The sequence below is a fragment of the Bubalus bubalis genome, chromosome 15 (assembly GCF_019923935.1).
Source record: "Bubalus bubalis isolate 160015118507 breed Murrah chromosome 15, NDDB_SH_1, whole genome shotgun sequence".
In the NCBI taxonomy this organism is placed as follows: Eukaryota; Metazoa; Chordata; class Mammalia; order Artiodactyla; family Bovidae; genus Bubalus; species Bubalus bubalis.
In genome coordinates, this window is record NC_059171.1 from 46,706,778 (window position 1) to 46,729,845 (window position 23,068).

Genomic DNA, 23,068 nt, shown 5'->3' on the forward strand with positions numbered 1-23,068 from the left:
ATGGTGCTGGGAAAAGTAGATATTCACAGGCAAAAAAAAAGAAAAGAATTTGGATCTCTACCTCATACCATACACAAAAAGTAACTACAAATCAACCACAGAGACAGATATAAACGCTGAAACTATAAAACTCTTGTAAGAAAACAGAGGTAAATCTCTGTGACCATAGATTATACAATGGTTTCTTAGACCTGACACCCAAAGCCTAAGCAATCAAAGAAAAAAAATAGACTTTGTCAAAATAAAAATTCTGTGCTTTAAAGGATACTACCAAATGAAAAGACAAACCCACAGGATGGGAGAACATATTTGCAAATCATATTATTTGATTAGGTTCTAGTAATCCTAATCTTTATTATAAATAAAGAATAGTTACAATTCAACCACAAAAAGACAAATAATCCAATTTAAAAATGGACAAAAGGCTTGAATGGACATTTCTTCACAAACGATATACAGATGGCCAACAAGCACATAAAAAGATGCTGAACATTGTTAGTCATCAGGAAAATGCAAATCAAAACCACAATGACATATCACTTTACACCCACTGGAATGACTATAATCAGAACAAAGTACAATAAAGAGTGTTGGTGAGGATGCAAAGAAATTGCTTTCTACTTTGCTTCTGGAAATGTAAAATGGTACAGCCACTTTGGAAAACAACCTGATTCTCAAAAAGCTAAACAAAGTTACCATACAACTAGGCATTTCTACCACTAGATGTATACTCAAGAGGCTTGGAAACATGTTCACACAAACCTTATACACAAATATTCATAGCATCATTATTAATAATAGCCAAAAAGTGGATATAAGCCAAATGCCATCAATTGACGATTGGATAAACAAAATTTGGTATATACACACAATGGAATATTATCCATCCGTGTAAAAATGAAGAACTAATATAATGTTAAAATATGGATCAACCTTGAAAAATATTATACTTAGTGAAATAAACTAAGATGGAAAGGTCTATAGTTTACTATACAGATGGCTTATAGATGGAATTAGATGATTCCATTTATGTAATAATGTCCAGAATAGACAAATAAACAGAGACTGAGAGATCAGCGGTTTCCGGGAGTTGTGGAAGGGAAGTTTCCAGGAGGTGAAGAGTGACTGCTAAATGTTATGGGGTTTCAGTTTGGGATGACAAAAATTTTGGGGAAATACATAATGGAAATGATTGCAAAATGTTGTGAATATACTAAAAACCACTGAACTACATATTTGGAAAGGGTGAATTTTTATGGTACGAGATTTATATTTCTATTGGACAGAGACTCAGTCGTTACATCCAACCAAACAATGTAAAGAAAAATTTGTAATTAAATTCACCATCTTTCAACCAAGTAGCATAATACTATTAAAAAAAAAAAAGAAAAGAAAAGTCAGTGCATTGATACTTACAGTTACCCGGGGCAGTTTCCTTCCTGGCTAGATTCATTTTTCCATGACTTCTAAAATAAGGACTAAATTTCAAGGACTATGAGATTCACTATCCCTTTATAACACTCCCAATTTAGGAGTGCCTGATAGTACACATTATCTTGCTTACTAAATTCTTTAAGATTCAACAGTTTTTGGTTAAGAGCATTATCTGCAGGGTAGGCCAGCAGACTAGACACAGAAGGAAGAGATGAAGTCCAAGTCTGAAGGTGGTCTCCTGGCAGAATCTCCTCTTCTTCTTCTAGGGAGGTCAGTCTTTTTCTATTAAGACAGTCAACTGATGGGATAAGGCCCACTCACATGATAGAGGATGATCTGTTTCACTTAGAGTCTATCTGTTTCAAAGTGAAGCTCATCCAAAAGAGACAGAGGAATACCTTCACAAAAACATCTAGAACAACATTTGACCAAGTAACTGGGAACTGTGGCCTAGCCAAACTGACACATGAAATTAACCATCATGGGTGTGAAATGGTAAATGCAGAGCTAGACTCCTAATCTAGAAGTCTGAGTTCACCTTCAACTATTTCTCAGCAAGGGACTTTGCCTCTCTTAACCTCAATATCTTTAATATAAAATGTAGAGGAATACTAGTGAGAAAATAAGGGCATTTGGGGACCAATCTGACTCATCCTACCTTTTTCCCCCATTAAACTATCTATTACATGCCAGTGAGTACCCTCTAACTAATATCAAGACATCAGGGGGCCTCTCATTGATTTAAAATACACAATATTTGCTGTGTTCTAAACTGCTGTGGGATATGTTGAAAAAAAATCTGCTAATACCTCCAGGTAGCCTAAATTTCGAAGAACAGTTTACATGTATGTAGGCATATGTGCATGTATTTATGTATTCTGGTTGCAAGGACAAGGCACAACTACAAAAAATATAAGAAATAGATATTCAATTAAAAAAATCAATAATAGATAAATGATAATTGAATATATGGTTCTTCCACATTGAATTCTATGTCAATGACACCCTCAAAACTTGTGCAACATAGTGGTACTGTGTCTTTGCAAATCCTTTCCTCTCCACTAACCCCAAAAGAAAAAAAAAAAATTAAAATACACTTTCATTTTTGCCTCCCTCCTGTGTACCACGGGTCCCCAACTATAGAAGCTTCATCTAAATCCCTAACAGTGTCTCCCCTAAACTCCATATTCCTAACTTGCCTCTCTACCTCATCAAAACATAATGAATCCATTTGCAGCTTATTCTTGCAATTTCTTGTTACCAGAGATGTAAACCGGGAATCTTATTATCAAGATTCAACTATTTCTAATAACCACTATATATCAACCAATATGCTAGAAAACTTCATATTTATTAATGAGAATAAATGCTCAAACTCACCAGGTCCCTTTTTTCTTTTATTTTAGGTGGGCTCTTTTAAAAATCTTTATTGACTTTGTTACAATATTGCTTCTGCTTTATGTTTGGGGGGTGGGGGGAGCGGTTGGCCCCAAGGCACAGTGGGATCCTAGCTCTGACCAGAGATCGAACCCCACAGCCCCTGCTTTGGAAGGAAGTCTCAACCACAGGACCACCAGGGAAGTCCCTCATCAGGGCCCTTAACACTCTTTGAAACACTTGGTCTTACACCTACTCAGTCCTTTCTTCTATTCTCCAAAAGGTTACTCCTCGCATTCCCCACCTCTGTTAACCTCAATACCTCATTCCTACTCACAGGGGCTAGCCTCTTAACTTCCTATGAGAAACCATTCCTGATCTACAGTGGCATCCTACATTATTTAGTTTCAACTCATTTCAGGCAAAGAGGTGTATTTTATGCTCATCAAAGCTACCTTCCCATCTCCTTCCACCTCCTCTGGGGAACTCCTGTTTCTCATATTTTTAACATCTTTAATTTTTCCTCAAAACATAAGCATGCTTAAGCAATTCTAACCCTTAAAAGCAAACCAAAAAGAAACCAGTTTCCTACCAAGGAGTAATTTCAAAAATTTCCACTTAGGGCCAAAATTGAGTTCCAGTGATAAGACTTACCCTTCCATCTGGAGCAACCACAAAACAGGCAAAAGAGATGAAACAATGGTTCTCCAAACATTGGACGGGAGGCAGTAAAGGACAGTGGACCCTAAGAGATGGGAAACAAGGAAAGGCCTATAATTATTGCCGTTGCCCCAGATCTTGCCATCACAGACGTTTCCAAAGTGAGAAGCAGAAAGGGAGAACTCAGGCAGACCCCTGAGTGGAGAAGCCAGAGCCGAGAGAGTGGGGAGAACGAGGCAGCTAGAATCCACCCAACAGAAGACCAGAGAGAAGGCAGGGGCCCAGAGAGTGAACTCCAGAGATCTGCAGGAGGTCCCCCTGGAGTTTTCAGTGGAGCAGCACAAGCATAGGAGGAAACTACCAGAGGTTGAAGGAACTCTCACCAAAAAAGATGAAAGGGAACAGAGTCAGGTAGGGATACAGGGCCAGGAATAACACATGCTCCAGCCAGACTGGAAAGCCTCCATTATGCGCAGGGCTTCAGGCTGAGTGCTCAGAAGAGTCTTCCCTCAGTACGGGGAAGAATTAACTTAGAATGAGCACCGTTGATTCCTTCTACCGAGCCATCTGAAAAGCAAGACTGAAAAGGATTACACTATTTCCAAGTAACTGCATCCCAGAACGAATATTGATAGTATTTATAAGAATACATAGATATCCAGCACCAACAGGCAAAATTCACAGTGTCTGCTGCCCTCCAAACAAAAGGCACCAAAGCATGCAAAGAAGCAGGAAAAAGTGACCCACAATTAAGAGAAAAAAAAAAAAAAAAGAAACTGATTCAGTCACAGAGCCAATAGGCTAGCTGGGTTTGCTTTCTTTGTTTCCTTGGTGGTTGTACTCACTAAGGTGGACCTCCATCCTAATTTAGGTAGTGACCCACACCAGTCCCCCTCCTCACAGGGGACAATGATGTTCCCCCTTTCTGCAAAGGAACTCAACTCCTGGATGCTCTTGCCTGGAGGATCTGCCAGAAGCTCCAACTGCACTCAACATTCAGTTTCTGTTCTACTCCTGGTCCACAGGGGTATTTTTCTTGCTTTTGAACCCAGTTGCGCCTTTCTAGTTTCCTATTTTTACACTTTAACTCATTGCCATGTGCTTGGAGCACAAAGGCAGCTTCAAAACGTGACTTTATCATACCACCTCAACTGGAAGTCCCCACCCATTATTTCCTGAAACCCCTCCCTTGCTTTCAAAAACAGTAATCTTGGTTTTCCTCTCACCTCTCTGATGATGGCCTTACTTTCTCTGAATCCCCTGCTCTGCTCACCCATTAAATGTGTGGGCCTTTCGGGGCTCCATTCTCCCCTTACACTATGATAAAGGTTTAATGTGAGGCTTTATAGAACTATGACCCTCTGAAATTTTATAAAAATTCTGAATTTTTTTTCAATCAGGAAAAAAAAATTATTGACAGTATTTAAAGCCAGATTTCATTTTTATAAGGAGAAATTTCATTGCTGGGATGTTTATAACAAACATAATTCTTCAATTATTTAGAATTAACACTCGGATTGTGGCAACTACATTATGAGTAAACTGACATATAAGCTACATTCAAAAACAGAAAATAGTTTCCATAAGTCCATTCAATTAATCAGAAATGTAATTGGATCTCTGTAAGTACTGATAGTGGGGCAGAGCACACAGGAGTAAATTGAGTTGGTTAAGTGAAGGGCAAATAATGGTTTGAGTATGTCTTCCAGTAATTATGGGTGAAGATTAGATTGGGTTCCTGTGTTTTTCAATGTTTTCAATGATCAAATACTTAGGTAGTGTCTGTTACAGACAGGGGGAATACCCAGATGAACAAGGCACAGTCTCTGTCATCACTGAGTTGACAATTTAGTCTTTTTGTTTTCTTATTAATTTTAATTCTGCTACTCTCCTCTCTAAAGGAAGTTGCCTAAATGTCGCAATTTAAGAAGAAATAGGGATAGAGTGATGAAACAGGCATGAAGATTCCTTATCTACTGTTTCCAACATCCTCAAGGAGTTCATCTTTGAAACTTAAAGAGGGCAGCGTTTTCCCCCTGCTAACTGGCTCATTATCCTTGCTAATTGGGCAGAGCAGCACAAATAATCCAAAGGACAAAACATTCAGAAAAAGTGTGCACATTGCCCCAAACACCTCCCTTTTCTCTGATCCCTATGGGAGCTCATTTTAGAATTGGAGGTGAGAGGGACTTAGGGCCAAGGAAACAAAGTTTGTATGTAAATAAGCCAGGCTCCCTTTTACAGAAGACTTTAAGGGACTGGTTGACAAAGTGCACAGGATCCCTGCTCTCTGACACCACGAAGTATCTATTACAGGACAACTTCCTCTGGCGCCAGGCGGCATTTAGTTTTCACTTGATGTTCAATAGGGGATGAGGCGCTGAGGGGAAGGGGGTAGAGGGTAGAGGGTAGAGGGCTGCTAACATGAGGGTGACACAGAGCAGGGCTCACAATTGAGAGAAGGGGGTAGGACAAAGATGAGTCCCTAGGAGAGAGAATGAAGACAGCAGTGTAATAACTGACCTTGTACAATGTTCTGCACTTTCCAGGGAAGCTTACACATGGGTTTGCAGTTCCCCTCACCGCCACCTGGTTGGTGGGCTATACACAGAGAAAGAGCTCCAAGACAGCAAGCAAGTGTCCCGAGGCCACTGAGGTGATAGGCAGAGATCTCCTAATGTCCACAGCAGAGGGGCCTCTTTCCAGTACGTGCCACATGGCAGGATGTCATCTTCTCTTAGGTTAACTCCACAGTTAAATCCAAGGCTTGGGGCAACATACCAGAGACCCTCTACGTTTCAAGGGATGTTTTGGAAATGTAGCATTGTCACAGTTTCAAAGTATTGCCAATAAAAATCAACAGTAAAAGAAAAACTTCTTAGACAGAGACTCAGCTTCTAAGAATGGAAGGCTGTCCCAAAGGGTTTTTAAAAAATAAGACTTCTGTCAGACCCATGAATCACAGCCCAGACCAACTTGTCCTTCAGGATCCTCCAAATAAGTGAAGTCCAGGGATTCTGCAGACAAACCTCCAGAGGCCAAGCCATCACCATGTGTTTCCTCCTGAGAGCTGGGCTGGGCTGCTTAACTCTGCTAATGGAGAATTCAAAGTCGTTTGCAGGAATTTGTTGTTGTTCAGTAGCCAAGTCCTGTCCTACTCTCAGTGACCCCATGGACTATAGCCTACCAGGCTCCTCTGTCCATGGGATTATCCAGGCAAAAATACTGGAGTGGGTTGCCATTCTCTCCTCCAGAGGACACCTTCTCAACCCAGGGATGGAACCTGCCTCTCCTGCTTGGCAGGCAGATTCTTTACAGCCAAGCCATCTGGAAAGTCCATCTGTAGGAGTCCCGCAGCTTTCTAGTCCTAACCTGGAGTTTGTAGAAACCTTGGTTAGTGCCCACACATATAGCTTTTAAAAAATATCTATTTCAAAGTCACGTGCATTTTAGTTATCAAGACAAACTACTGAGGACTTTTTTTTTTTTTCTTCTGTCCTAAATGGCAGAGAAAATCAGGTCTCTGGGTCTGATCACATTCCATATCTCATTTTTCATTCTTAACTCCAGTTTTTCCACCTTCAGACTCCGAAAACCTGACCTGCCCAGGCCCAGCCTCTCTAAAGGCTAAGGTCTCACGGAACTCCACAGAGGCAAAAATCTAGCAGCAAATCTTGGATAAATAACCGGCGGAGGAACGATTGCCTTCGGAACAATAGAAGACTCATCTCGCAGGCCCCACAGTTCCCACAGGCACCTGACCACGTGGCCGTCAGGGTCCAAGTTCCTGTCCTTCCGGGTCAGGAAGCGTGGGAACACGCTGGATGCGCCCAATCAGCTCCCCGGCTTCACAAGACAAACATGGCAACACTATGCTCCCCACGTGACTGTCCCGCCCCACCATAACCGTATACCACATGACCTGTGCTCCACGTGACTTGCATACTGCCAGACCCTGAGCCTCCCACGCGTGCACGTCGTACTTTGCATCCAGAGATGCTCTGAAACGACCAAGGAACTGGGCATCCGGAGCCCTGGCATCCACTGTCTGTGGGGTGGCCCAAACTACCTGGGGAATGGACGCCTCCGTGTAACTTTTCCCCGTGAGAAGCGCTACGGAAATTCAAACCCACCAGAAGCCCAAACCCACAGGAAGCGTTTCTCCCAGTGTTCTGGGGTTGGACCTATTAGATGGGGTAGGGTACACGTGGAGGGTGCAGGCGAGATGACAGGAGGTAGTGAGAGCAGACGTGCTTCCCGCATTATGGTGCTTTTTCCCACGAGAATGTGCCTTCCGAGTGGGCGGGAGTCGGGCTCACCAACACCTGCCACAGCAAACACGACACTCAATGCACAATTGCATCGTTAATCCCCGAATTATCCAACAGAAATATAATGCGAGCCACATCTGTAAATCCCAATGTCTAGTAGCCACATTATAAAAATACAAAGCCATGGAAAATTATTTTTAATAATATACTTCCTTTAACCCAATATATCAAAACATTATCATTGATGTATATTTTTTAAAATATTAGATATTTTCCATCTTTTCTTCACATTGTCTTCAATATCCAGTGTGTATTTTACAATACTGGACATGACTAGTCACATTCCAAGTGCTCAGTTGCCTTATGTGGCTGGTGACATCAATAATATTAGCCAGTGTTGGTCTAGACTCTTATTTTTCTAGATCAAAGGAACAGGCAATTTGTTCAGCCAACTGGGCAACCCAGAACATCAAGAGTTATCTGGGGAGACACCACCAGGAAAGTCATATGGGAAATGCATTCCCACAACAACCATTTCTTAAGCACCTACTTTCTACATGCTTTGACTTGGTGTCCAAGAGTATAGACACAGTCCCTACTCTCCCTAAACTCTAAACTATTTGATCTGCACAGCCTCAAACTTCTTCCCCCAGCACTTACTTTGGAGTGATGTGGCATTAAATGGCCTTGGTACCTACTTCGGGGGTGGAAAGGGTGGGTGTGTGGCATTAAATGGCCTTTCCTGTGGTCTGTGACCTCATTCTCTCTTTTTAGAAAACCAGAGTCTGCGAATTTTATATTTCAGCAAATTAAGCACTAAGTGTTACACTTAGTGTGTTGCTTTTCCACAATTTCATTTAACCCTTTCAGTAACTGATTTAGGAGTTTTATTTATATTTATTTATTTAGTAGTTTTCAAATAGGGGAAGGGAGGCTGGGAGAATTGCTGTGGCATTATGGGGAGAAAGCTTGGGAAAAGAAAGTTTCTAATGTAGTCCCATCAGTTTCTCTCAGTGAGGCCTTTTCTGAGGCCTGGGGGAAATGTCAGGTAATAGGACCATGCACTTGAACCACAGAAGCCTGCAGTTAAAGAAAAGAAACCTCTGGTGCTGCCTGAAACCCAGAACAAGCCCTTGGTTACAAACCCTGGGTCAGTTCTGGACCCTAACACTTACTAGATGTTTGATGTTGGGCATCACACAATTCATAGTAATAAAAATAACTAGCATTTCTTGATTTTTTTTCTCATGCATCAGGCTGTGGCCCAGGCAATTTCTCATAGACTCCCCCTTCCTCACAACAAGATAGATATTTCATATTATATATTAGTAATCTGGGCCTTGAAAAAAAAATTGCCAAAGGTCATACAGTTAATAAGAAGGAGAGCTGGGATTATTAATGTCTTAACCATTATTAAATGTATTTAATGTTTGTTTGATAATGTAACTTTAACCCACCTCCCACTGCATACTTAAAAAGAACATCTTAAAAGAATTTCAAAATCATCAATATATACCATCAGATCAGATCAGTCGCTCAGTCATGTCCGACTCTTTGCGACCCCATGAATTGCAGCACACCAGGCCTCCCTGTCCATCACCAACTCCCGGAGTTCACTCAGACTCACATTCATCGAGTCAGTGATGCCATCCAGCCATCTCATCCTCTGTCGTCCCCTTCTCCTCCTGCCCCCAATCCCTCCCAGCATCAGAGTCTTTTCCAATGAGTCAACTCTTTGCATGAGGTGGCCAAAGTACTGGAGTTTCAGCTTTAGCATCATTCCTTCCAAAGAAATCCCAGGGCTGATCTCCTTCAGAATGGACTGGTTGGATCTCCTTGCAGTCCAAGGGACTCTCAAGAGAGTTCTCCAACACCACAGTTCAAAAGCATCAATTCTTCGGCGCTCAGCCTTCTTCACAGTCCAACTCTCACATCCATACATGACCACAGGAAAAACCATAGCCTTGACTAGACGAAACTTTGTTGGCAAAGTAATGTCTCTGCTTTTGAATATGCTATCTAGGTTGGTCATAACTTTCCAGAAACCTGTATATTTGTGTTACAAATCTCAAAGGTTATTTTCATGGGCAAATAGGAATTGTTTTCAGTGTGCTTGTTTTTAAAATACAAAAGTAAACGTTTCATTTTTTTATTTGCAGTGTATGGGGACTTGCTGAAACAATCAAAACAACTGGTTTTTCAAAACAGATATTATATTAGCACTTCAGCTTATGAGGTTTTTGTAATCACTGAGAGAGAAGGAAAAGTAAAAGCATTTTTAAAGTGTAATATCAGATGCCATTACAAACCTGTTAAAGCAAACTGCAGTTATATACTAACATGCAATGTATATGAAGATACATTTCTTAATCTTCATTAGGAGTCTGCAACTTGAAAAAAAAAGAATGAAAGAATAAAAATATAATTAGAAAGAAATGGAGGGAAAGGGAAAATGAAAACAAAATAATGGGAAAATAGAGGAAATGGCTATATTTCTTGAAAGAGATCAGAGGGAGGAAGGGAAAAAGAAGGATGGGAAGGAAGGAAGAAAAGAAAGTAGGAAGGAAGGGGAAATAAATTAAAAAAAAAAACAAACAGGAAAGAGCTAGTTTTAAAACAACAACAACAACAACATGAATCGTTGGGGTCAGGCAGTTTCTTCAAGAAAAAGAAACTGGCCATGACCTGATTGGCGTTGAGGCTGGGTACAGTTTTTGTGACTGTTTAGAGAAAATCTAGCAGTCTCCTTGCCATTAATCTTTTCCAAAGAAAGACTTTGTTCTGCACCTGTATAAACAATCCCGTTTTTTAAAACCTATATGCCTGCCTCTAATGTATGAGGCTCTGTATTTATACTGATAGCTTCAGGTCATCAATAGGCGGTGCAAAAAGCGGCCTGAGATCTTCCCTTTACATCTTTTTGCTCCCCTTTCCCTGCCACCCTCCCTTCTCTCTCCTCTCCCCAACCGCCCCTCCTTCTCCCAGCACCTAGAGTCAAGTTCAAGTTCAAGCAGCGGTCCAGGAAAGATTTCTAGCTCTGTCAAGTACTCCCTGAGTTTTCCCAGCACCGAGAGAACTGAGAGCGAGCGTTTTACTCAACTGACCTCAGAGACCCTCCCCCAGCTCTGCCCCCCCCCACCCCCACCCCCTCCCCCAAATGGCAAAATATATCGGGAGAAAACCTCTGCAAACGGGGCGAGAGGGAGGGGTTTGGCAAAACATCCCCACAGGGAGGCCTGGCCTGGGAGACGAAGGTGGAACGATGATGCCTGAGTGATGAAGTCAGCCCTGGCCAGCCACCTGTTGCGGCACTTCAGGCACCAAGCCCGGCGCATTTGTTCTGCTGGAGGAGTCGTTGGGACGAGGCTGGCCTGCGGCTTCTGCCCGCACCGTCCCGGGTCGACTGCCCATCTGTCTCCTTAAGCTTCTCTCAGCTTGGCTGTAGGCTTGTAGGGAAAGGACAGGTATACCTAATTCGGGTGTGACTACTCAGTTTCCTCAGTGCAGAATGGCATGGCCAACCCAAACCCACTCACAGAATTTTAATTATTTTGCTGTTGTTTCAGTTTTAATTACTCAAGGGGTGCACCGGACGCCTAATCCAGTGCCTGACACACAGCAGGCACTCAACAGCTGGCCATTGATGTCCACTCCCAAAATGAAGCACACAGTCCCAGACCACGTATTGCCAAGGCTCTCCCAGTTAGCAAACAAGGAGACCGCAGTTATGCCTTGTCTCCTTTGAGGGGCATACTTCTGGGTGCTGTTTTATCGTGGTGTTTTTTCTTGTTTGTTTTGTTTTACTTTGGATGGTTGTGCTGACTTTGCATGCTGAATCCAGGAGCGTGCTCTTCAACACACCATCGAAAATAGTCATTGATTCCCTAGACTGTAACTCAGAGCGCGGGCAGGACCCCTCTAGCTTACCGCACTCTGATGTTGAAAACAGAATTAACGCGTGGAACTCCCCAGATAGCAGAAAACAGACGCAGAGCATCCTGTGCTGTGCGACAGAAATACCGAGGGGCCTGGGATTCTACACACGGATTTTGAGTCCATATTCTGCTTACCAGACCGTCGATATGGGGTCCTTTACTTAACATCCATCTCTGCGGCTTAGCTTCAAGTTCTGCAAAGTGGAGATAATAACATTTAAGTCACAGATGTTGGAAAAGGAAACGAACCACTGTAGATGAAAGTGCTTTGTAAATCAAACTGCGACGTTTAAGGAAAAGAGGGGAGGAAAATGAGAGGTAATTCGCCCATTGTTCGGTGTTGCTTGTTTAGCTTTTACGCTTTTGTCGGGCCGGGCTTGAATAGGCAGTCATACATTATGAATGATGAACTTGGAAAATACATTTCGGCTGACAAGAGGGGAAGGACGCAGAGGTCGAGATCCTGGGGTTTCCAAGTGTCCGGAGATCTTCGCCTCCGTTAAGATCAGCAGGGGGTGGAAGTGGGTACCTGGGTACGAACAAGATCCCCTCCTTCACTCACCCAGGAGCACTCGTCTCGCAGTGATGGGTCCCTCGAGCCCAGGGGTCCAGATCCCAGTTCAAGAGACTTCCCCTTCCCCGCCCCCACCAGCAGATTCTCGGCACTCTGAAAAGCGGTCCCCACCCATTCCACGCCCCCGCCCCACCTCTTGCCCCCCTTTCCCACCCCCTCTTCTTTGCCGGGGTGGTTTGTTCCGAGGAGTACAGAATAAATAGTCCGGTCAAAACGCGCGGTGCGCGGTAGTGAGCGCCGAGCCTGGGCCCAGGCGCCGACTTCTCGGCCACGCTCTCCCGGATCAGTCTCGAGGCTCCGCGGTTCACGACCCAGATCTCTCCTCGCCTGCGGAGTTCAGCCTGGCCCCCGCCTCCGCGAGGGAGCGGAAGGCGGAGGCCGCGAGACTGGACTGGGGGAAGAAAGCTGGGGCGCCGGGGACGCAACGATGTCCACCGGCTCGGTGAGCGACCCCGAGGAGATGGAGCTGCGGGGACTGCAGCGAGGGTACCCGGTCCCCGTCTCCAAGAGGCCGTCCCTCCGCGGCGCGGAGCGCAGCTACGTGTCGCCCAGCGACAACTCGTCTGCGGAGGAGGATGACCCCGACGGCGAGGAGGAGCGCTGTGCGCTGGGCGCGGCGGGCGGCGCGGGAGGCTGCAAGAGGAAGCGGCCTCGGGTGGCTGGGGGCGGCGGCGGCAAGAAGCCCCTCCCGCCCAAGGGTTCGGCGGCCGAGTGCAAGCAGTCTCAGAGGAACGCGGCCAACGCCCGAGAGCGCGCCCGGATGCGCGTGCTGAGCAAAGCCTTCTCCAGACTCAAGACCAGCCTGCCCTGGGTGCCCCCCGACACCAAGCTTTCGAAGCTGGACACGCTCCGGCTGGCTTCCAGTTACATCGCGCACCTGCGGCAGCTGCTGCAGGAGGACCGCTACGAGAACGGCTACGTGCACCCGGTGAACCTGGTAGGCGCCGCGCGCGAGGCCCGGGCCGGGGCGGTCGAGTGATGCCTAGCGCGCTTCCCGGCGCTCGGCAGAGTCTGGCCGCTGGGAAGAACCCGAAGTGGGGCGGGGGTAGGTCTGGTAGGGGTGGTGAGGAGGCCAGTTTGGTTTCTCCCAAGTTACGGGAGGAGCCAGGCGTTTTCCTGGAAGAGAACCATCCACCCTTCTGTGTTTGCATCAGTCTGATCATTGTGCGTGACGCTTTTGCCGGTTGATAGTTACTATCACTATGGCTAATATCCTGCTTCCGGGGTAAATCTACGTTCCATTGGAGTCCGCTGTCCCTTTGCAGATAGAACGAAAAGTCTCCTCTCCTAACTTTTTCCAGATAAGAGTCTGACAGGTTTAAATCAACCAGCCCTACTTTCTGAAAGGAGGGAGGGAAGACCGAGACCTTTTTAAAAGCCTTTGGGTTTTTTCAATTCTTGAATAGCAGAGGTTTCCCCAAACGGGATTTGTCTGGAAAGTCCCTCTTCGACCTGCCAACTCTCCCGGCTTGAGAAAGATCATATCCCAGTTCCTTCTTGGAGTGAATGGCTGATGGGTGGATGGGTGTGTGGGTGTGTGGATGTGTGTGTGTGTGTGTGTGTGTGTGTGTGTGTTTGGGGGGAAGGGAACTAAGCCACAAAATCCCAAATTCATGCAAATTTCTCGGAATCACCGTGAGGACAGCAGGAACGGAAAATTCCCTTCTTACGTGATCAAAATCCAGTAAAATTAAAATCTTGGTTTTAGAGAGAAGACACGAAAAATTCCCAGAATACTGATAAAATCGGAGCTACACAAAGCCAGGGATATCCCGGGGTTTCTTTTGGAGAGCGGTTTCGGTTTGAAATGATCGTTTCTCCGGTATCTGATGCTCTTTCTGGTTTACAGACGTGGCCATTTGTGGTCTCGGGACGACCCGACTCTGACACCAAAGAAGTCTCCTCGGCCAACAGATTATGTGGGACCACCGCTTAGACCGAACTCGAACTCACTTGGGATTATTGGTTGAGCACACGGATTTGGGGACGAGGGAGAGGAGGGAGACAGTGTGAGAAGCCCCAAGAATGGGAAGAACGTTCCATTGGATTCTCCCAGACTCCCCCAGCCCAGGACCGTGAACTGGACAGGTGGCGGGCGTTGGGGGGGGGTTGGGGGTGGGGGTGGGCAGTTCCCGGGTGTCGGCAGTGAGCCTGGCATCGCAGGGCGCAGACGGCTCTGCTGCCGCGGGTCTGGGCGACGACACTACACGCGGACCCAGATCAAGCCTCGGGCTTTAGCTGTATAGACTACCCCCGCGGTGCAGTCAGAGCCCAGCGCGCAGCCGCCTAGGGGTTAGTTTCCAAACTGAGCCAGATCTACCGTGTGATGGCACGACTTTGCACTGCCCAAGCTTCTCACGGTTAGACCATGGTCAGAACGCGCTCTGGACAACCGGCTTCAAAGACCGAAGTCTTCACGCCAGACCCTACATCGGGGTGTGTTTTTAAGTTGCAAAGAGAGGAGCGCGGCACACCTGTGCTAGAATTGTATCGCACAGGGTTGCTCTCCCTGGGCCGGACGCACGATGCCCTGCCGGTTCTGGGAGAGGTGGGAGCGCGCTCGCAGAGACCCACCCGACCGGGTCTGCCCGGAGCACTCCCTGCGGTCGCGCTTCCGGGGGCCAGTGACGCCCCTCCGTCCCTCGAGGCGAGCATCTCCCCTTAACCAGGCTTAGGTCTGCCCCCTCCCCTTCTAAGGCTTGAGCCTCGCATCCGCCTCTCCTCACCGACCTGGCTCGCGTCTGCTTGGGCACCTCCCTCTGCTCCCTCCTCCCACACCTACTTGCAGGCCCCCTCCCCACCCCCCACTCCCGACTGTCCCCACCTGGCTTCCCCCTCGGGTGGCACCCGCCTCCGACTCCACCTCCCGGCGCCCCCATTCTTCCTCCGGGCGGGATGGGGCGCGGAGGCTGTTCCGTACTAGAGACCATGATGCGGCGGAATGCGCCGCTGCCCCAGGCAGCACTACCACAATAATTAGCAAATGTAAATAAATTTATTTTTTTATGAATAATAAAACGCATTGTGAAAAGTGCCCTGGGGCGTCAAAACGTGGTCTTTTTGCCCGTGGCTGTTTGGTCTGGGAATTAATTTAAAGCTGCCCTTTGGCTCTGTGTGGGAATTGGGTCATTGTTGGAGGCGGAGGGGTTGATCAGGTTTGGATCGCTGCAATTTTAAGTATAACTCTCATTATTTTCTCTGATTCTGATTCCTCTTCGTAAGGCAAGGGTTCTTGGAAGCCAGGGACTAGAGGCTTGTAAGGCCCTTAATAGTCTTCTGGCGTCAGGGCCACGTGGAAAGAAAGGTATACACTCTTCAAAGCAATATAGGTGCACTTCTTTCTTACACACACACACACACACACACACAAGAATTTCTCCAGCCTAAAAGACACTTTAGTGCTAACAATTGCAAGTAATTCAAGAACTCCCTACAGCCAACACATCCAGAGTAGGAATGAGTCTTGGGTCTAACTGGCACTGATTTGTATTTCAGGAGAGTTTTTGGTTTTTTTTTAATAATGTTTATATAGACTTTTGATCCAGCCACCCGCAATTTTCACAGGAAGTAATAACTGGGGAAACCCATCACAAGGTTTTTAAATGCAGGTCTTTTTACAGAGGAGCATTCTCTTTGTATAACCTTAAAAATTTTAGAAAAGTGTGAAGGATGAAACTAAACAAATGCCCAATTTGGGGTGTGTCCATTATTTTATGAAATCAAAAGGCAGTTCACTTACCAGAGAGAGAAAATATAGCTGGAGTTTAGGAGGTGAGAGGGAAGTGAGGGAGCATGGTTTCCTGTGTTGCACTAAACCGAACCCAAACTCTGGAGAACTGGTTTCTGGCAGGATTTTCTTGGGCTTTTGTTCATATCCCGGTGGGGGATCCAGCCCTCAGGATCCAGTCTTCAGTGGCAGAAGTTGGCAGGAGCTTTCTGTGGCATCAAGGATCTTTGATTAAAGGAGTACTTGGGAGTAACTAGTGACAGGAAACCTTATCATGGTGGTTAAAGGCACTTAGTGTGTGTGTTAGTTGCTCAGTTTTGTCTGACTCTTTGTGACCCCAAGGACTGTAGCCTGCCAGGCTCCTCTACCCGCGGGATTCTCCAGGCAAGAGTACTGAAGCGAGCTGCTATTCCCTTCTCCAGGGAACCTTCCCGACCCAGGAATCGAACCCAGGTCTCCTGCATTGGAAGCAGATTCTTTACCGTCTGAGCTATCAGGGAAGCCCACTTAGGCCAGTTTTGGGGACCCAGCTTCTTGGGAGTTGGGTGTCTGCTAGAAGCCAGCCCTGAGTCGAGGTCTTTTACAAAGCTGCCAGCAAATGAGGTCATTTTAAAGGAAAGGAGGCAGTGTCCTAGCTCATAATGTGAACCTGAAAGTCTGCAGAAGTTACCTTGGGATCCAAGCTCAGCCACACCCCCCCACAGACTGGTGACTATGCAACTCCCCTCAGCCTCACTTTCCGCATCTACAAAATGGGGTAGTAACAGTGGTTGCCTCAGAAGATGGTCATCAGGAATAAAAGTGACAGCAGTATTTAAGCATCCTTCCTAAGGCAGTGAGCCGTGTCCTAAAGGCTTATTGATGACTGAAGGAAACAGAAGGGAAGACTTTGGCAAAAGGGAACATTTTAAGGGGGGGGCCACTTTAAACAGGTGGTACCACTTTAAACAGGTGGGACATTTCAGGAATCCAGTCTTTAAGACTGGGTCCTGTTTTGAGATGCCTGGATTAAAACAGTGAGAGAAAAGTGCCCCCCACCAGAGTAGAAACAGAGACAGAAAAGAAAAGAAAAAGACCACTTGCAGTGAATATAAGCAGGAAAAAGCAATTGGATAAACAAGGAAATATATTAGGGCACATTTTCATAAATAAAATATTTAAAATGTGTGTTACCATGATTATATCCTTTCAGGATACTTCAGGGGCAAACCCACAGATTTTCTGCTCCTCCTCTGCCTCCCACCCCCAAGAAGGGGGTGCTTTCACTGATTCACATATCCAGAGTGTTGTTCTCTGCAAGCTCATTTTTTATTGCACTTGATAACCTAATAATTTATAGAGAAGAGAAAAAACTTTCTCAAGAATATTTTGCCCCATGGTTTCAGTAAAAAGTTCAATGTCAAGAATTATGTAGTTAAAAAAAGAGGAGAGGCCAATTCTAGTAAGTCCAAATGAATCAGTATAAATTGCTCAAACTTCTGGGCAAGGGTTGCTGCTGGGAGAGGCCTGGAGTACCTTGAACTGTCCTTTCTTGATCTCCAGTGAATATGGTGATTACTATGTGCTCTAAGGGGTAGAAAGACATCCCAAAGCCTTCCTTCTTTTTTCCCTTCCTTTTAGGGATTTGGGCTGGATAAACAGGAATTGGGACTGGGGAAATCAGCAAATTAAAAAAAGAGAAGTAAGTTTGTCCTTAGGGTTATTTCGATTTGATTATACTACTGTGAGAGAAAAGTTGAAGGAAGAAAGGTTAAGAAATGTAAAAAGTACTGAATAACAAATCAAATGAGTAAATTGAAAAATACTTTTCCGGGGGCTTTTTGAGGGACCAAAGCATTATTATTAGTGAGACTGACTCAATCAAAAAGAACAAAAATCCCCTTTCACAGGCTCTTCCTAAGATGAATATTCTACATGAAATACTTTCGGCACTGTAATTTTGAAACATTTAGGCGTTTCTCTTGGTTGTGGATGAAGAATTGATTTGGGGCATTTTCTTTTGCACCGAGCTTCAAGTTACAACTTTATTTCAGTCTGATATCTCCTTCAACAGATAGTGACAATGATCATTACAATTTACAGTGGAGATTTTTTTTTACAGGCACAGCTTTTTTGCCTCCGGCAATAAAATCTTCATAAGTCAAAAATAAATAAGAAAGACATCTCCCCTCTATAAAAAGAACTAAATGGAACACACCCTATTTTAATAGGTAGTAGGTAAATAGCTTGGCTAATACTTTTGAAAAAAATAACCAAGAAAGTTGTTTTTCTAATGTCTGGAAAGACAAAAACCAGGAAAGTTCATAATTGACTTCTCATTGCCAAGCATCTAACTTATGGGCACCACCTTTGTACCTGGGCACCTGGCTATTCTCTTTTCATTGGGCACTTCTGTTTATCTACCTGAGGATGATCAGAATGCTTGCATCTCTGTATTAACTACCCACCATTCAGGCTTCTCAGGTGGCTCAGTGGTAAAGAATCCACCTGCCAGTGCAGGAGACCCGGGTTCTGTCTCTGGGTTGGGCAGATGCCCTGGAGAAGAAAATGGCAACCCACTCCACTATTCTTGCCTGGGAAATCTCATGGACAGAGGAGCCAGATGGGCTGCAGTCCATGGGGTCGCAAAAGAGTTGGACACAACTTAGTGACTAAACAACAACAACCCGCCATTCATCTCCTTTTCAACACCATTTTGTCATTTTTATCTTTTTTTCTCTCTCCCACAGTGGTGAAAAATGGTCCATAAAATTTCTTGAAATCCAGGTCTAAGAAGTAGCCAGAACTTGAAATCTATATATAATGGTGTAGATAAACCTAATTAGCACTGAGTACCAGTGCCTTGAATTTTCTCAGCCCTTGTGGTTCTTCTGTCACCAAGATGGGTTACAGATCAACTTTGGGGTCCTTCATTGCTTATGGAGCAGCTTTCAGTTTGGTGAAAATATGGTATTTATATTGATTATTACTCTTATCAGTAAACATGCAGAGAAGAGGGGAACAAGGAGCAAGAAACTTGTATTTTTTACTTTGTTTATTAAGAAAGTTTATATATCGAGTTGGCCAAAAAGTTCATTTGGGTTTTTCCATAAGCTCTTACATAGAAAAATCCAAACAAACTTTTTGGATAACCCAATGTTATATATTGATTTTTGGAATTATTAAAAACTCAATTTTTTAAAAAGACTGAAAGATGTGTCAGATGTAGCTGATTCCAGTCTAATCCCACCATTTCACAGCTCAGCACCCTCATGCACTTTCTTCCCTGTGAGATGAGAATCAGTTCAGTTCAGTTCAATCTCTCAGTCATGTCCAACTCCTTGCGACCCCATGGACTGCAGCATGCTAGGCCTCCCTGTCCATCACCAACTCCCGGAGCTTGCTCAAACTCATGTCCATAGAGTTGGTAATGCCATCCAACCATCTCATCCTCTGTTGTCCCCTTCTCCTTCTGCCTTCAATCTTTCCCAACTTCAGGATCTTTTCCAGTGACTCAGTTCTTTGCATCAGGTGGCTAAAGTATTTGAGTTTCAGCTTCAGCATCAGTTCTTCCAATGAATATTCAGGACTGATTTCCTTTATGATTGTGAGATGAGAATAATACATCCTATATCCCCAAAAGTATTAAAAGTGGATTAAATGCAACAATTCTATTAAACACTTAGGCAATACTCCATAAGTGCCAATTAAAAAAAAAAAAATTGAAGCTTTGATTTCTTTCCTTTCCTCTAACAGTAGTTCAGATGTCTTTCACTCTCCTGAAAATGTGTTCTGTCATTCCCCCCTGCCACTTTTATCACCTTGTACTTTTATGCCACGCCAGTTTTCCTATATTGACCTTTCTTTTTGTTGTCACTAAGGAGAAATTTTCATTTGCTTTCTCTTAAAAAATAAAGATCAAACCACTGACCATCAAAACTTATCCATGGGTTGAAAAAAAAATTCATTTAGGAGTGCAAGATAGTCCAATGGATTTTGATATAATAGAGTATAAAATTTTCATTGATATAATTCTGTATTGCAGCCAACCTTTCAGAAGCTAGATTCTAGGAACCTTGGTGTTATATCAAAAGAATATCCACAATGACCTAAAACGGCCATTAAAATACTTCTTCCCTTTACAACTACATATCTGTGTAAGGCTGGGTTTTCTTCATGTACGTTAATCAAAATAACATATCATAACAAATTGATGTAGAAAGTAGAAATGAGAGTTCAGCTATCTTCTATTGTCAGATATTGAAGAGACTTGCATAAATATAAAACTTTTTGCCACTTTGCCCATTCAACTGTTTTGGAAAATACAGTTATTATAATAGAAAGTGTGTTATTTACATTCACATGTAATTACTTCCTTATTATTTTTAAATGAATTAACAAATATTTTCTCTCAGTTTTTAATTCTAATCCAGTAAATATGAACAGATAGAAGCCACATAAACAAAAGCTTTTCAGGGTTTAAAAAAATTTTTTTTAATGTCAAAAAAGAGAACAAAGAAAAGTTTGAGAACCACTGGCCTAGATCATTCCTAAGGCTTATCAATTGATAAGATTGATGTTTTCTTGATTTTGTGATGATCTCAGTAGGACAGGAGCCTGTAGATAAAATCTACATTGGATATAGAAGCAAACACTTGATCAGAAAGATTCTCTAGAGAGGTTAAGTGAAAGTGTTAGTTGCTCAGTCATGTCCGATTCTTTGTGACCCCATGGACTATAGCCTGGCAGACTCCTCTGTCCATGGAACTCTCCAGGCAAGAATACTGAAGTGCGTAGCCATTCCCTTCTCCAGGAGATCTTCCTAACCCAAGGATCAAACACAGGTCTTCTGCATTGCAGGCAGATTCTTTACCATCTGAGCCATCAGGGAATGGCTTAGGATGAGAGGTTAGGATGATAGCTTAGATGTGAAGGACTTTCTCCATGCAACACTTTCTCCATACATTCTTCCTGTATCTCTCAGGGAAAGCAGCTGGACCAACATGTGCATGGTTCCATGGAGGCGGAAGGATCTTTGTATCACTTCCTACTCTTTCTTCCTCATTCCCATCTCTCTTGTCTCCTCCAGGCTCTTAATTTGGTAGCCTCAGGACTGGCCCCCTTTTTCAGATGAAAGGGAAAGTAATGGCCAAAGTTCAAGACCTCAAAATCCCTTTTTCTTTTGTCCATATATTAATATTGTCTTATGGCTATATTAGAATCACAGCCATTATATCATACTGCTGTTGCTGCCGCTGCTAAGGCACTTCAGTTGTGTCCGACTCTGTGCGACCCCATAGACGGCAGCCCACCAGGCTCTGCCGTGCCTGGGATTCTCCAGGCAAGAACACTGGAGTGGGTTGCCATTTCCTTCTTCAATGCATGAAAGTGAAAAGTGAAAGTGAAGTCGCTCAGTCCTATCCGACTCCTAGCGATCCCATGGACTGCAGCCCACCAGGCCCCTCCGTCCATGGGATTTTCCAGGCAAGAGTACTGGAGTAGGTTGCCATTGCCTTCTCCATATATTATACTAATAAAGCCTACTTGGCAAACCTACAGATAAAAATAAATTCTTTATTGAGGACCACTAAAAGCAATGCCCATATTCCCTTAAATAAATTTCTCTATATCATACTAAAAAATAAATTTATTTAAGGAAATACGGGCATTGCTTTTAGTGGTCCTCAATAAAGAATTTATTTTTATCTGTAGGTTTGCCAAGTAGGGAAAGATACATTTATTCATGATAATATCGATTAACTTATACTGGGCACATCACTAAAGCAACTAAATGCCTGGACATGCATAATTAGAGTAGAAAAGAAACAAAAACAAACAACAACAAAAACCCAGAGAATCCTCAAATGCTTTGGTTGTTGATGTTTAGTTGCTAAGTCATGTCCAACTCTTTGTGACCCATGGGCTGTAGCCCACCAGGCTTCTCTGTCAGTGGGATTTTTCCAAGCAAGAATACTGAAATAGGTTGTCATTTCACCCAGGGATCTAACCCACTTCTCTTGCATTGGTAGGCAGATTCTTTACCACTGAGCCATCAAATGCTTTGGAAGCAAGCATCTTCAATGCAAAGAAAGGACCCCATAAAATAAAAAACTCAGTGACATGAGGTCTAAGGCACTTGGCTGATCCTTAAAGAAACTGTTTTAAGAGCCAGGCAGTTGGACAGCATATTATCTGTGCAAAGTAATAGCAGAAACACCTCAGGCTAAATCCAGTTAAGGAGAATCAAAATTGCAATGGACAGTGCTTGAGGGGCTTCAAACCAAGGCCTCAGGAGCCTGATGGGTCAAGATGGGTAAACCAGATATACACAGAGAAAAGGAAGAAGCTGTCAGGAGAGGAAGGAGCACAGTCCTCATGCTGTCTCAGACCTCTGCCTTGCTGGACATGGGCTGTGTATTATGTTCTAAACAGAACACCTGAGGTGTTTCTGACCAGGCCCTGTATGGCTGGCTGTTTACACAGACAGAAATCTCTGGAAATCCCTAACTTTCATGGGCTTTAATTACAGGTTTTCCCTTAAATGTTGGTGGTGGAATAGGTTCAGCTATCTACCTTCTCTGCCTAGGCCCTCTTCCGACCAACACCATTTCTTTGGAGGCTTGGGTTGGGATGGGTTAGGTTCCACTAGATGATGGGGTATCTAATCACCAAAGATGGTCCCCCATGAACCAGGCCCCTTGTATAGGGCTGGTCCAGTGATCTGCTGTAACCAATAGAAGGTGGGGGAAGTGACTCTCTGACAGTTCCGGGCCTGAGCCTTAGGACCAGCCACTTCTGCTTGTACTTATTTGGGATCCTGGAGCTTTCACATGAAAATTCCAACCACCTTCCTGAAGGGACCACATGGAGAGGCCACAGGACAAAGAGAGAAACCTTGAGTCTACACCTAAGAATGGAGGAGCCTTGCTGAAAGCAAGATCAGTGAGACCGATGATCCCAGCAGAGGCAACCCTGGTGCATATTGTGGCAAATGAAGAAGCCACAGAGAATGGACAGCAGAAGTAAGCCAGTCCCACTGGGCCCTGCCCTAATTCCCCATGCACAGAATTGTGAGAGATAATAATAACAAGGGCTTCCCTGATGGCTCAGC

The 23,068-nt window shown here is 44.3% G+C and overlaps 1 protein-coding gene and 1 long non-coding RNA gene across 7 annotated transcripts in view; one reads left to right on the top strand and one right to left on the bottom strand.

Moving 5' to 3' along the window:
* Positions 1-12,379, bottom strand: part of LOC102393072 — a 139,724-nt gene extending 127,345 nt beyond the window's left edge. For 4 of the 6 annotated variants that reach the window (XR_006544943.1, XR_006544945.1, XR_006544944.2 and 1 more), the window contains exons 1-3: positions 11,813-12,294; positions 5,995-6,843; positions 3,466-3,556 (exon numbers count right to left, since the gene is read on the bottom strand). This is a non-coding gene — a long non-coding RNA (uncharacterized LOC102393072). Of the gene's footprint in view, positions 1-3,464; positions 3,557-5,994; positions 6,844-9,657; positions 11,189-11,812 lie in introns of those variants that run through there. The other 2 variants (XR_006544942.1, XR_006544946.2) reach the window with 2 other exon arrangements.
* Positions 12,380-12,478: 99 nt separating this feature from the next.
* MSC (musculin) lies at positions 12,479-15,285 on the top strand. The gene is made up of 2 exons (XM_006080468.4): positions 12,479-13,188; positions 14,101-15,285. The coding sequence occupies exons 1-2, from the start codon at positions 12,679-12,681 to the stop codon at positions 14,185-14,187; spliced, it is 597 nt and encodes a 198-aa protein (XP_006080530.1). The 5' UTR covers positions 12,479-12,678; the 3' UTR covers positions 14,188-15,285.
* The last annotated feature ends 7,783 nt before the right edge of the window (positions 15,286-23,068 follow it).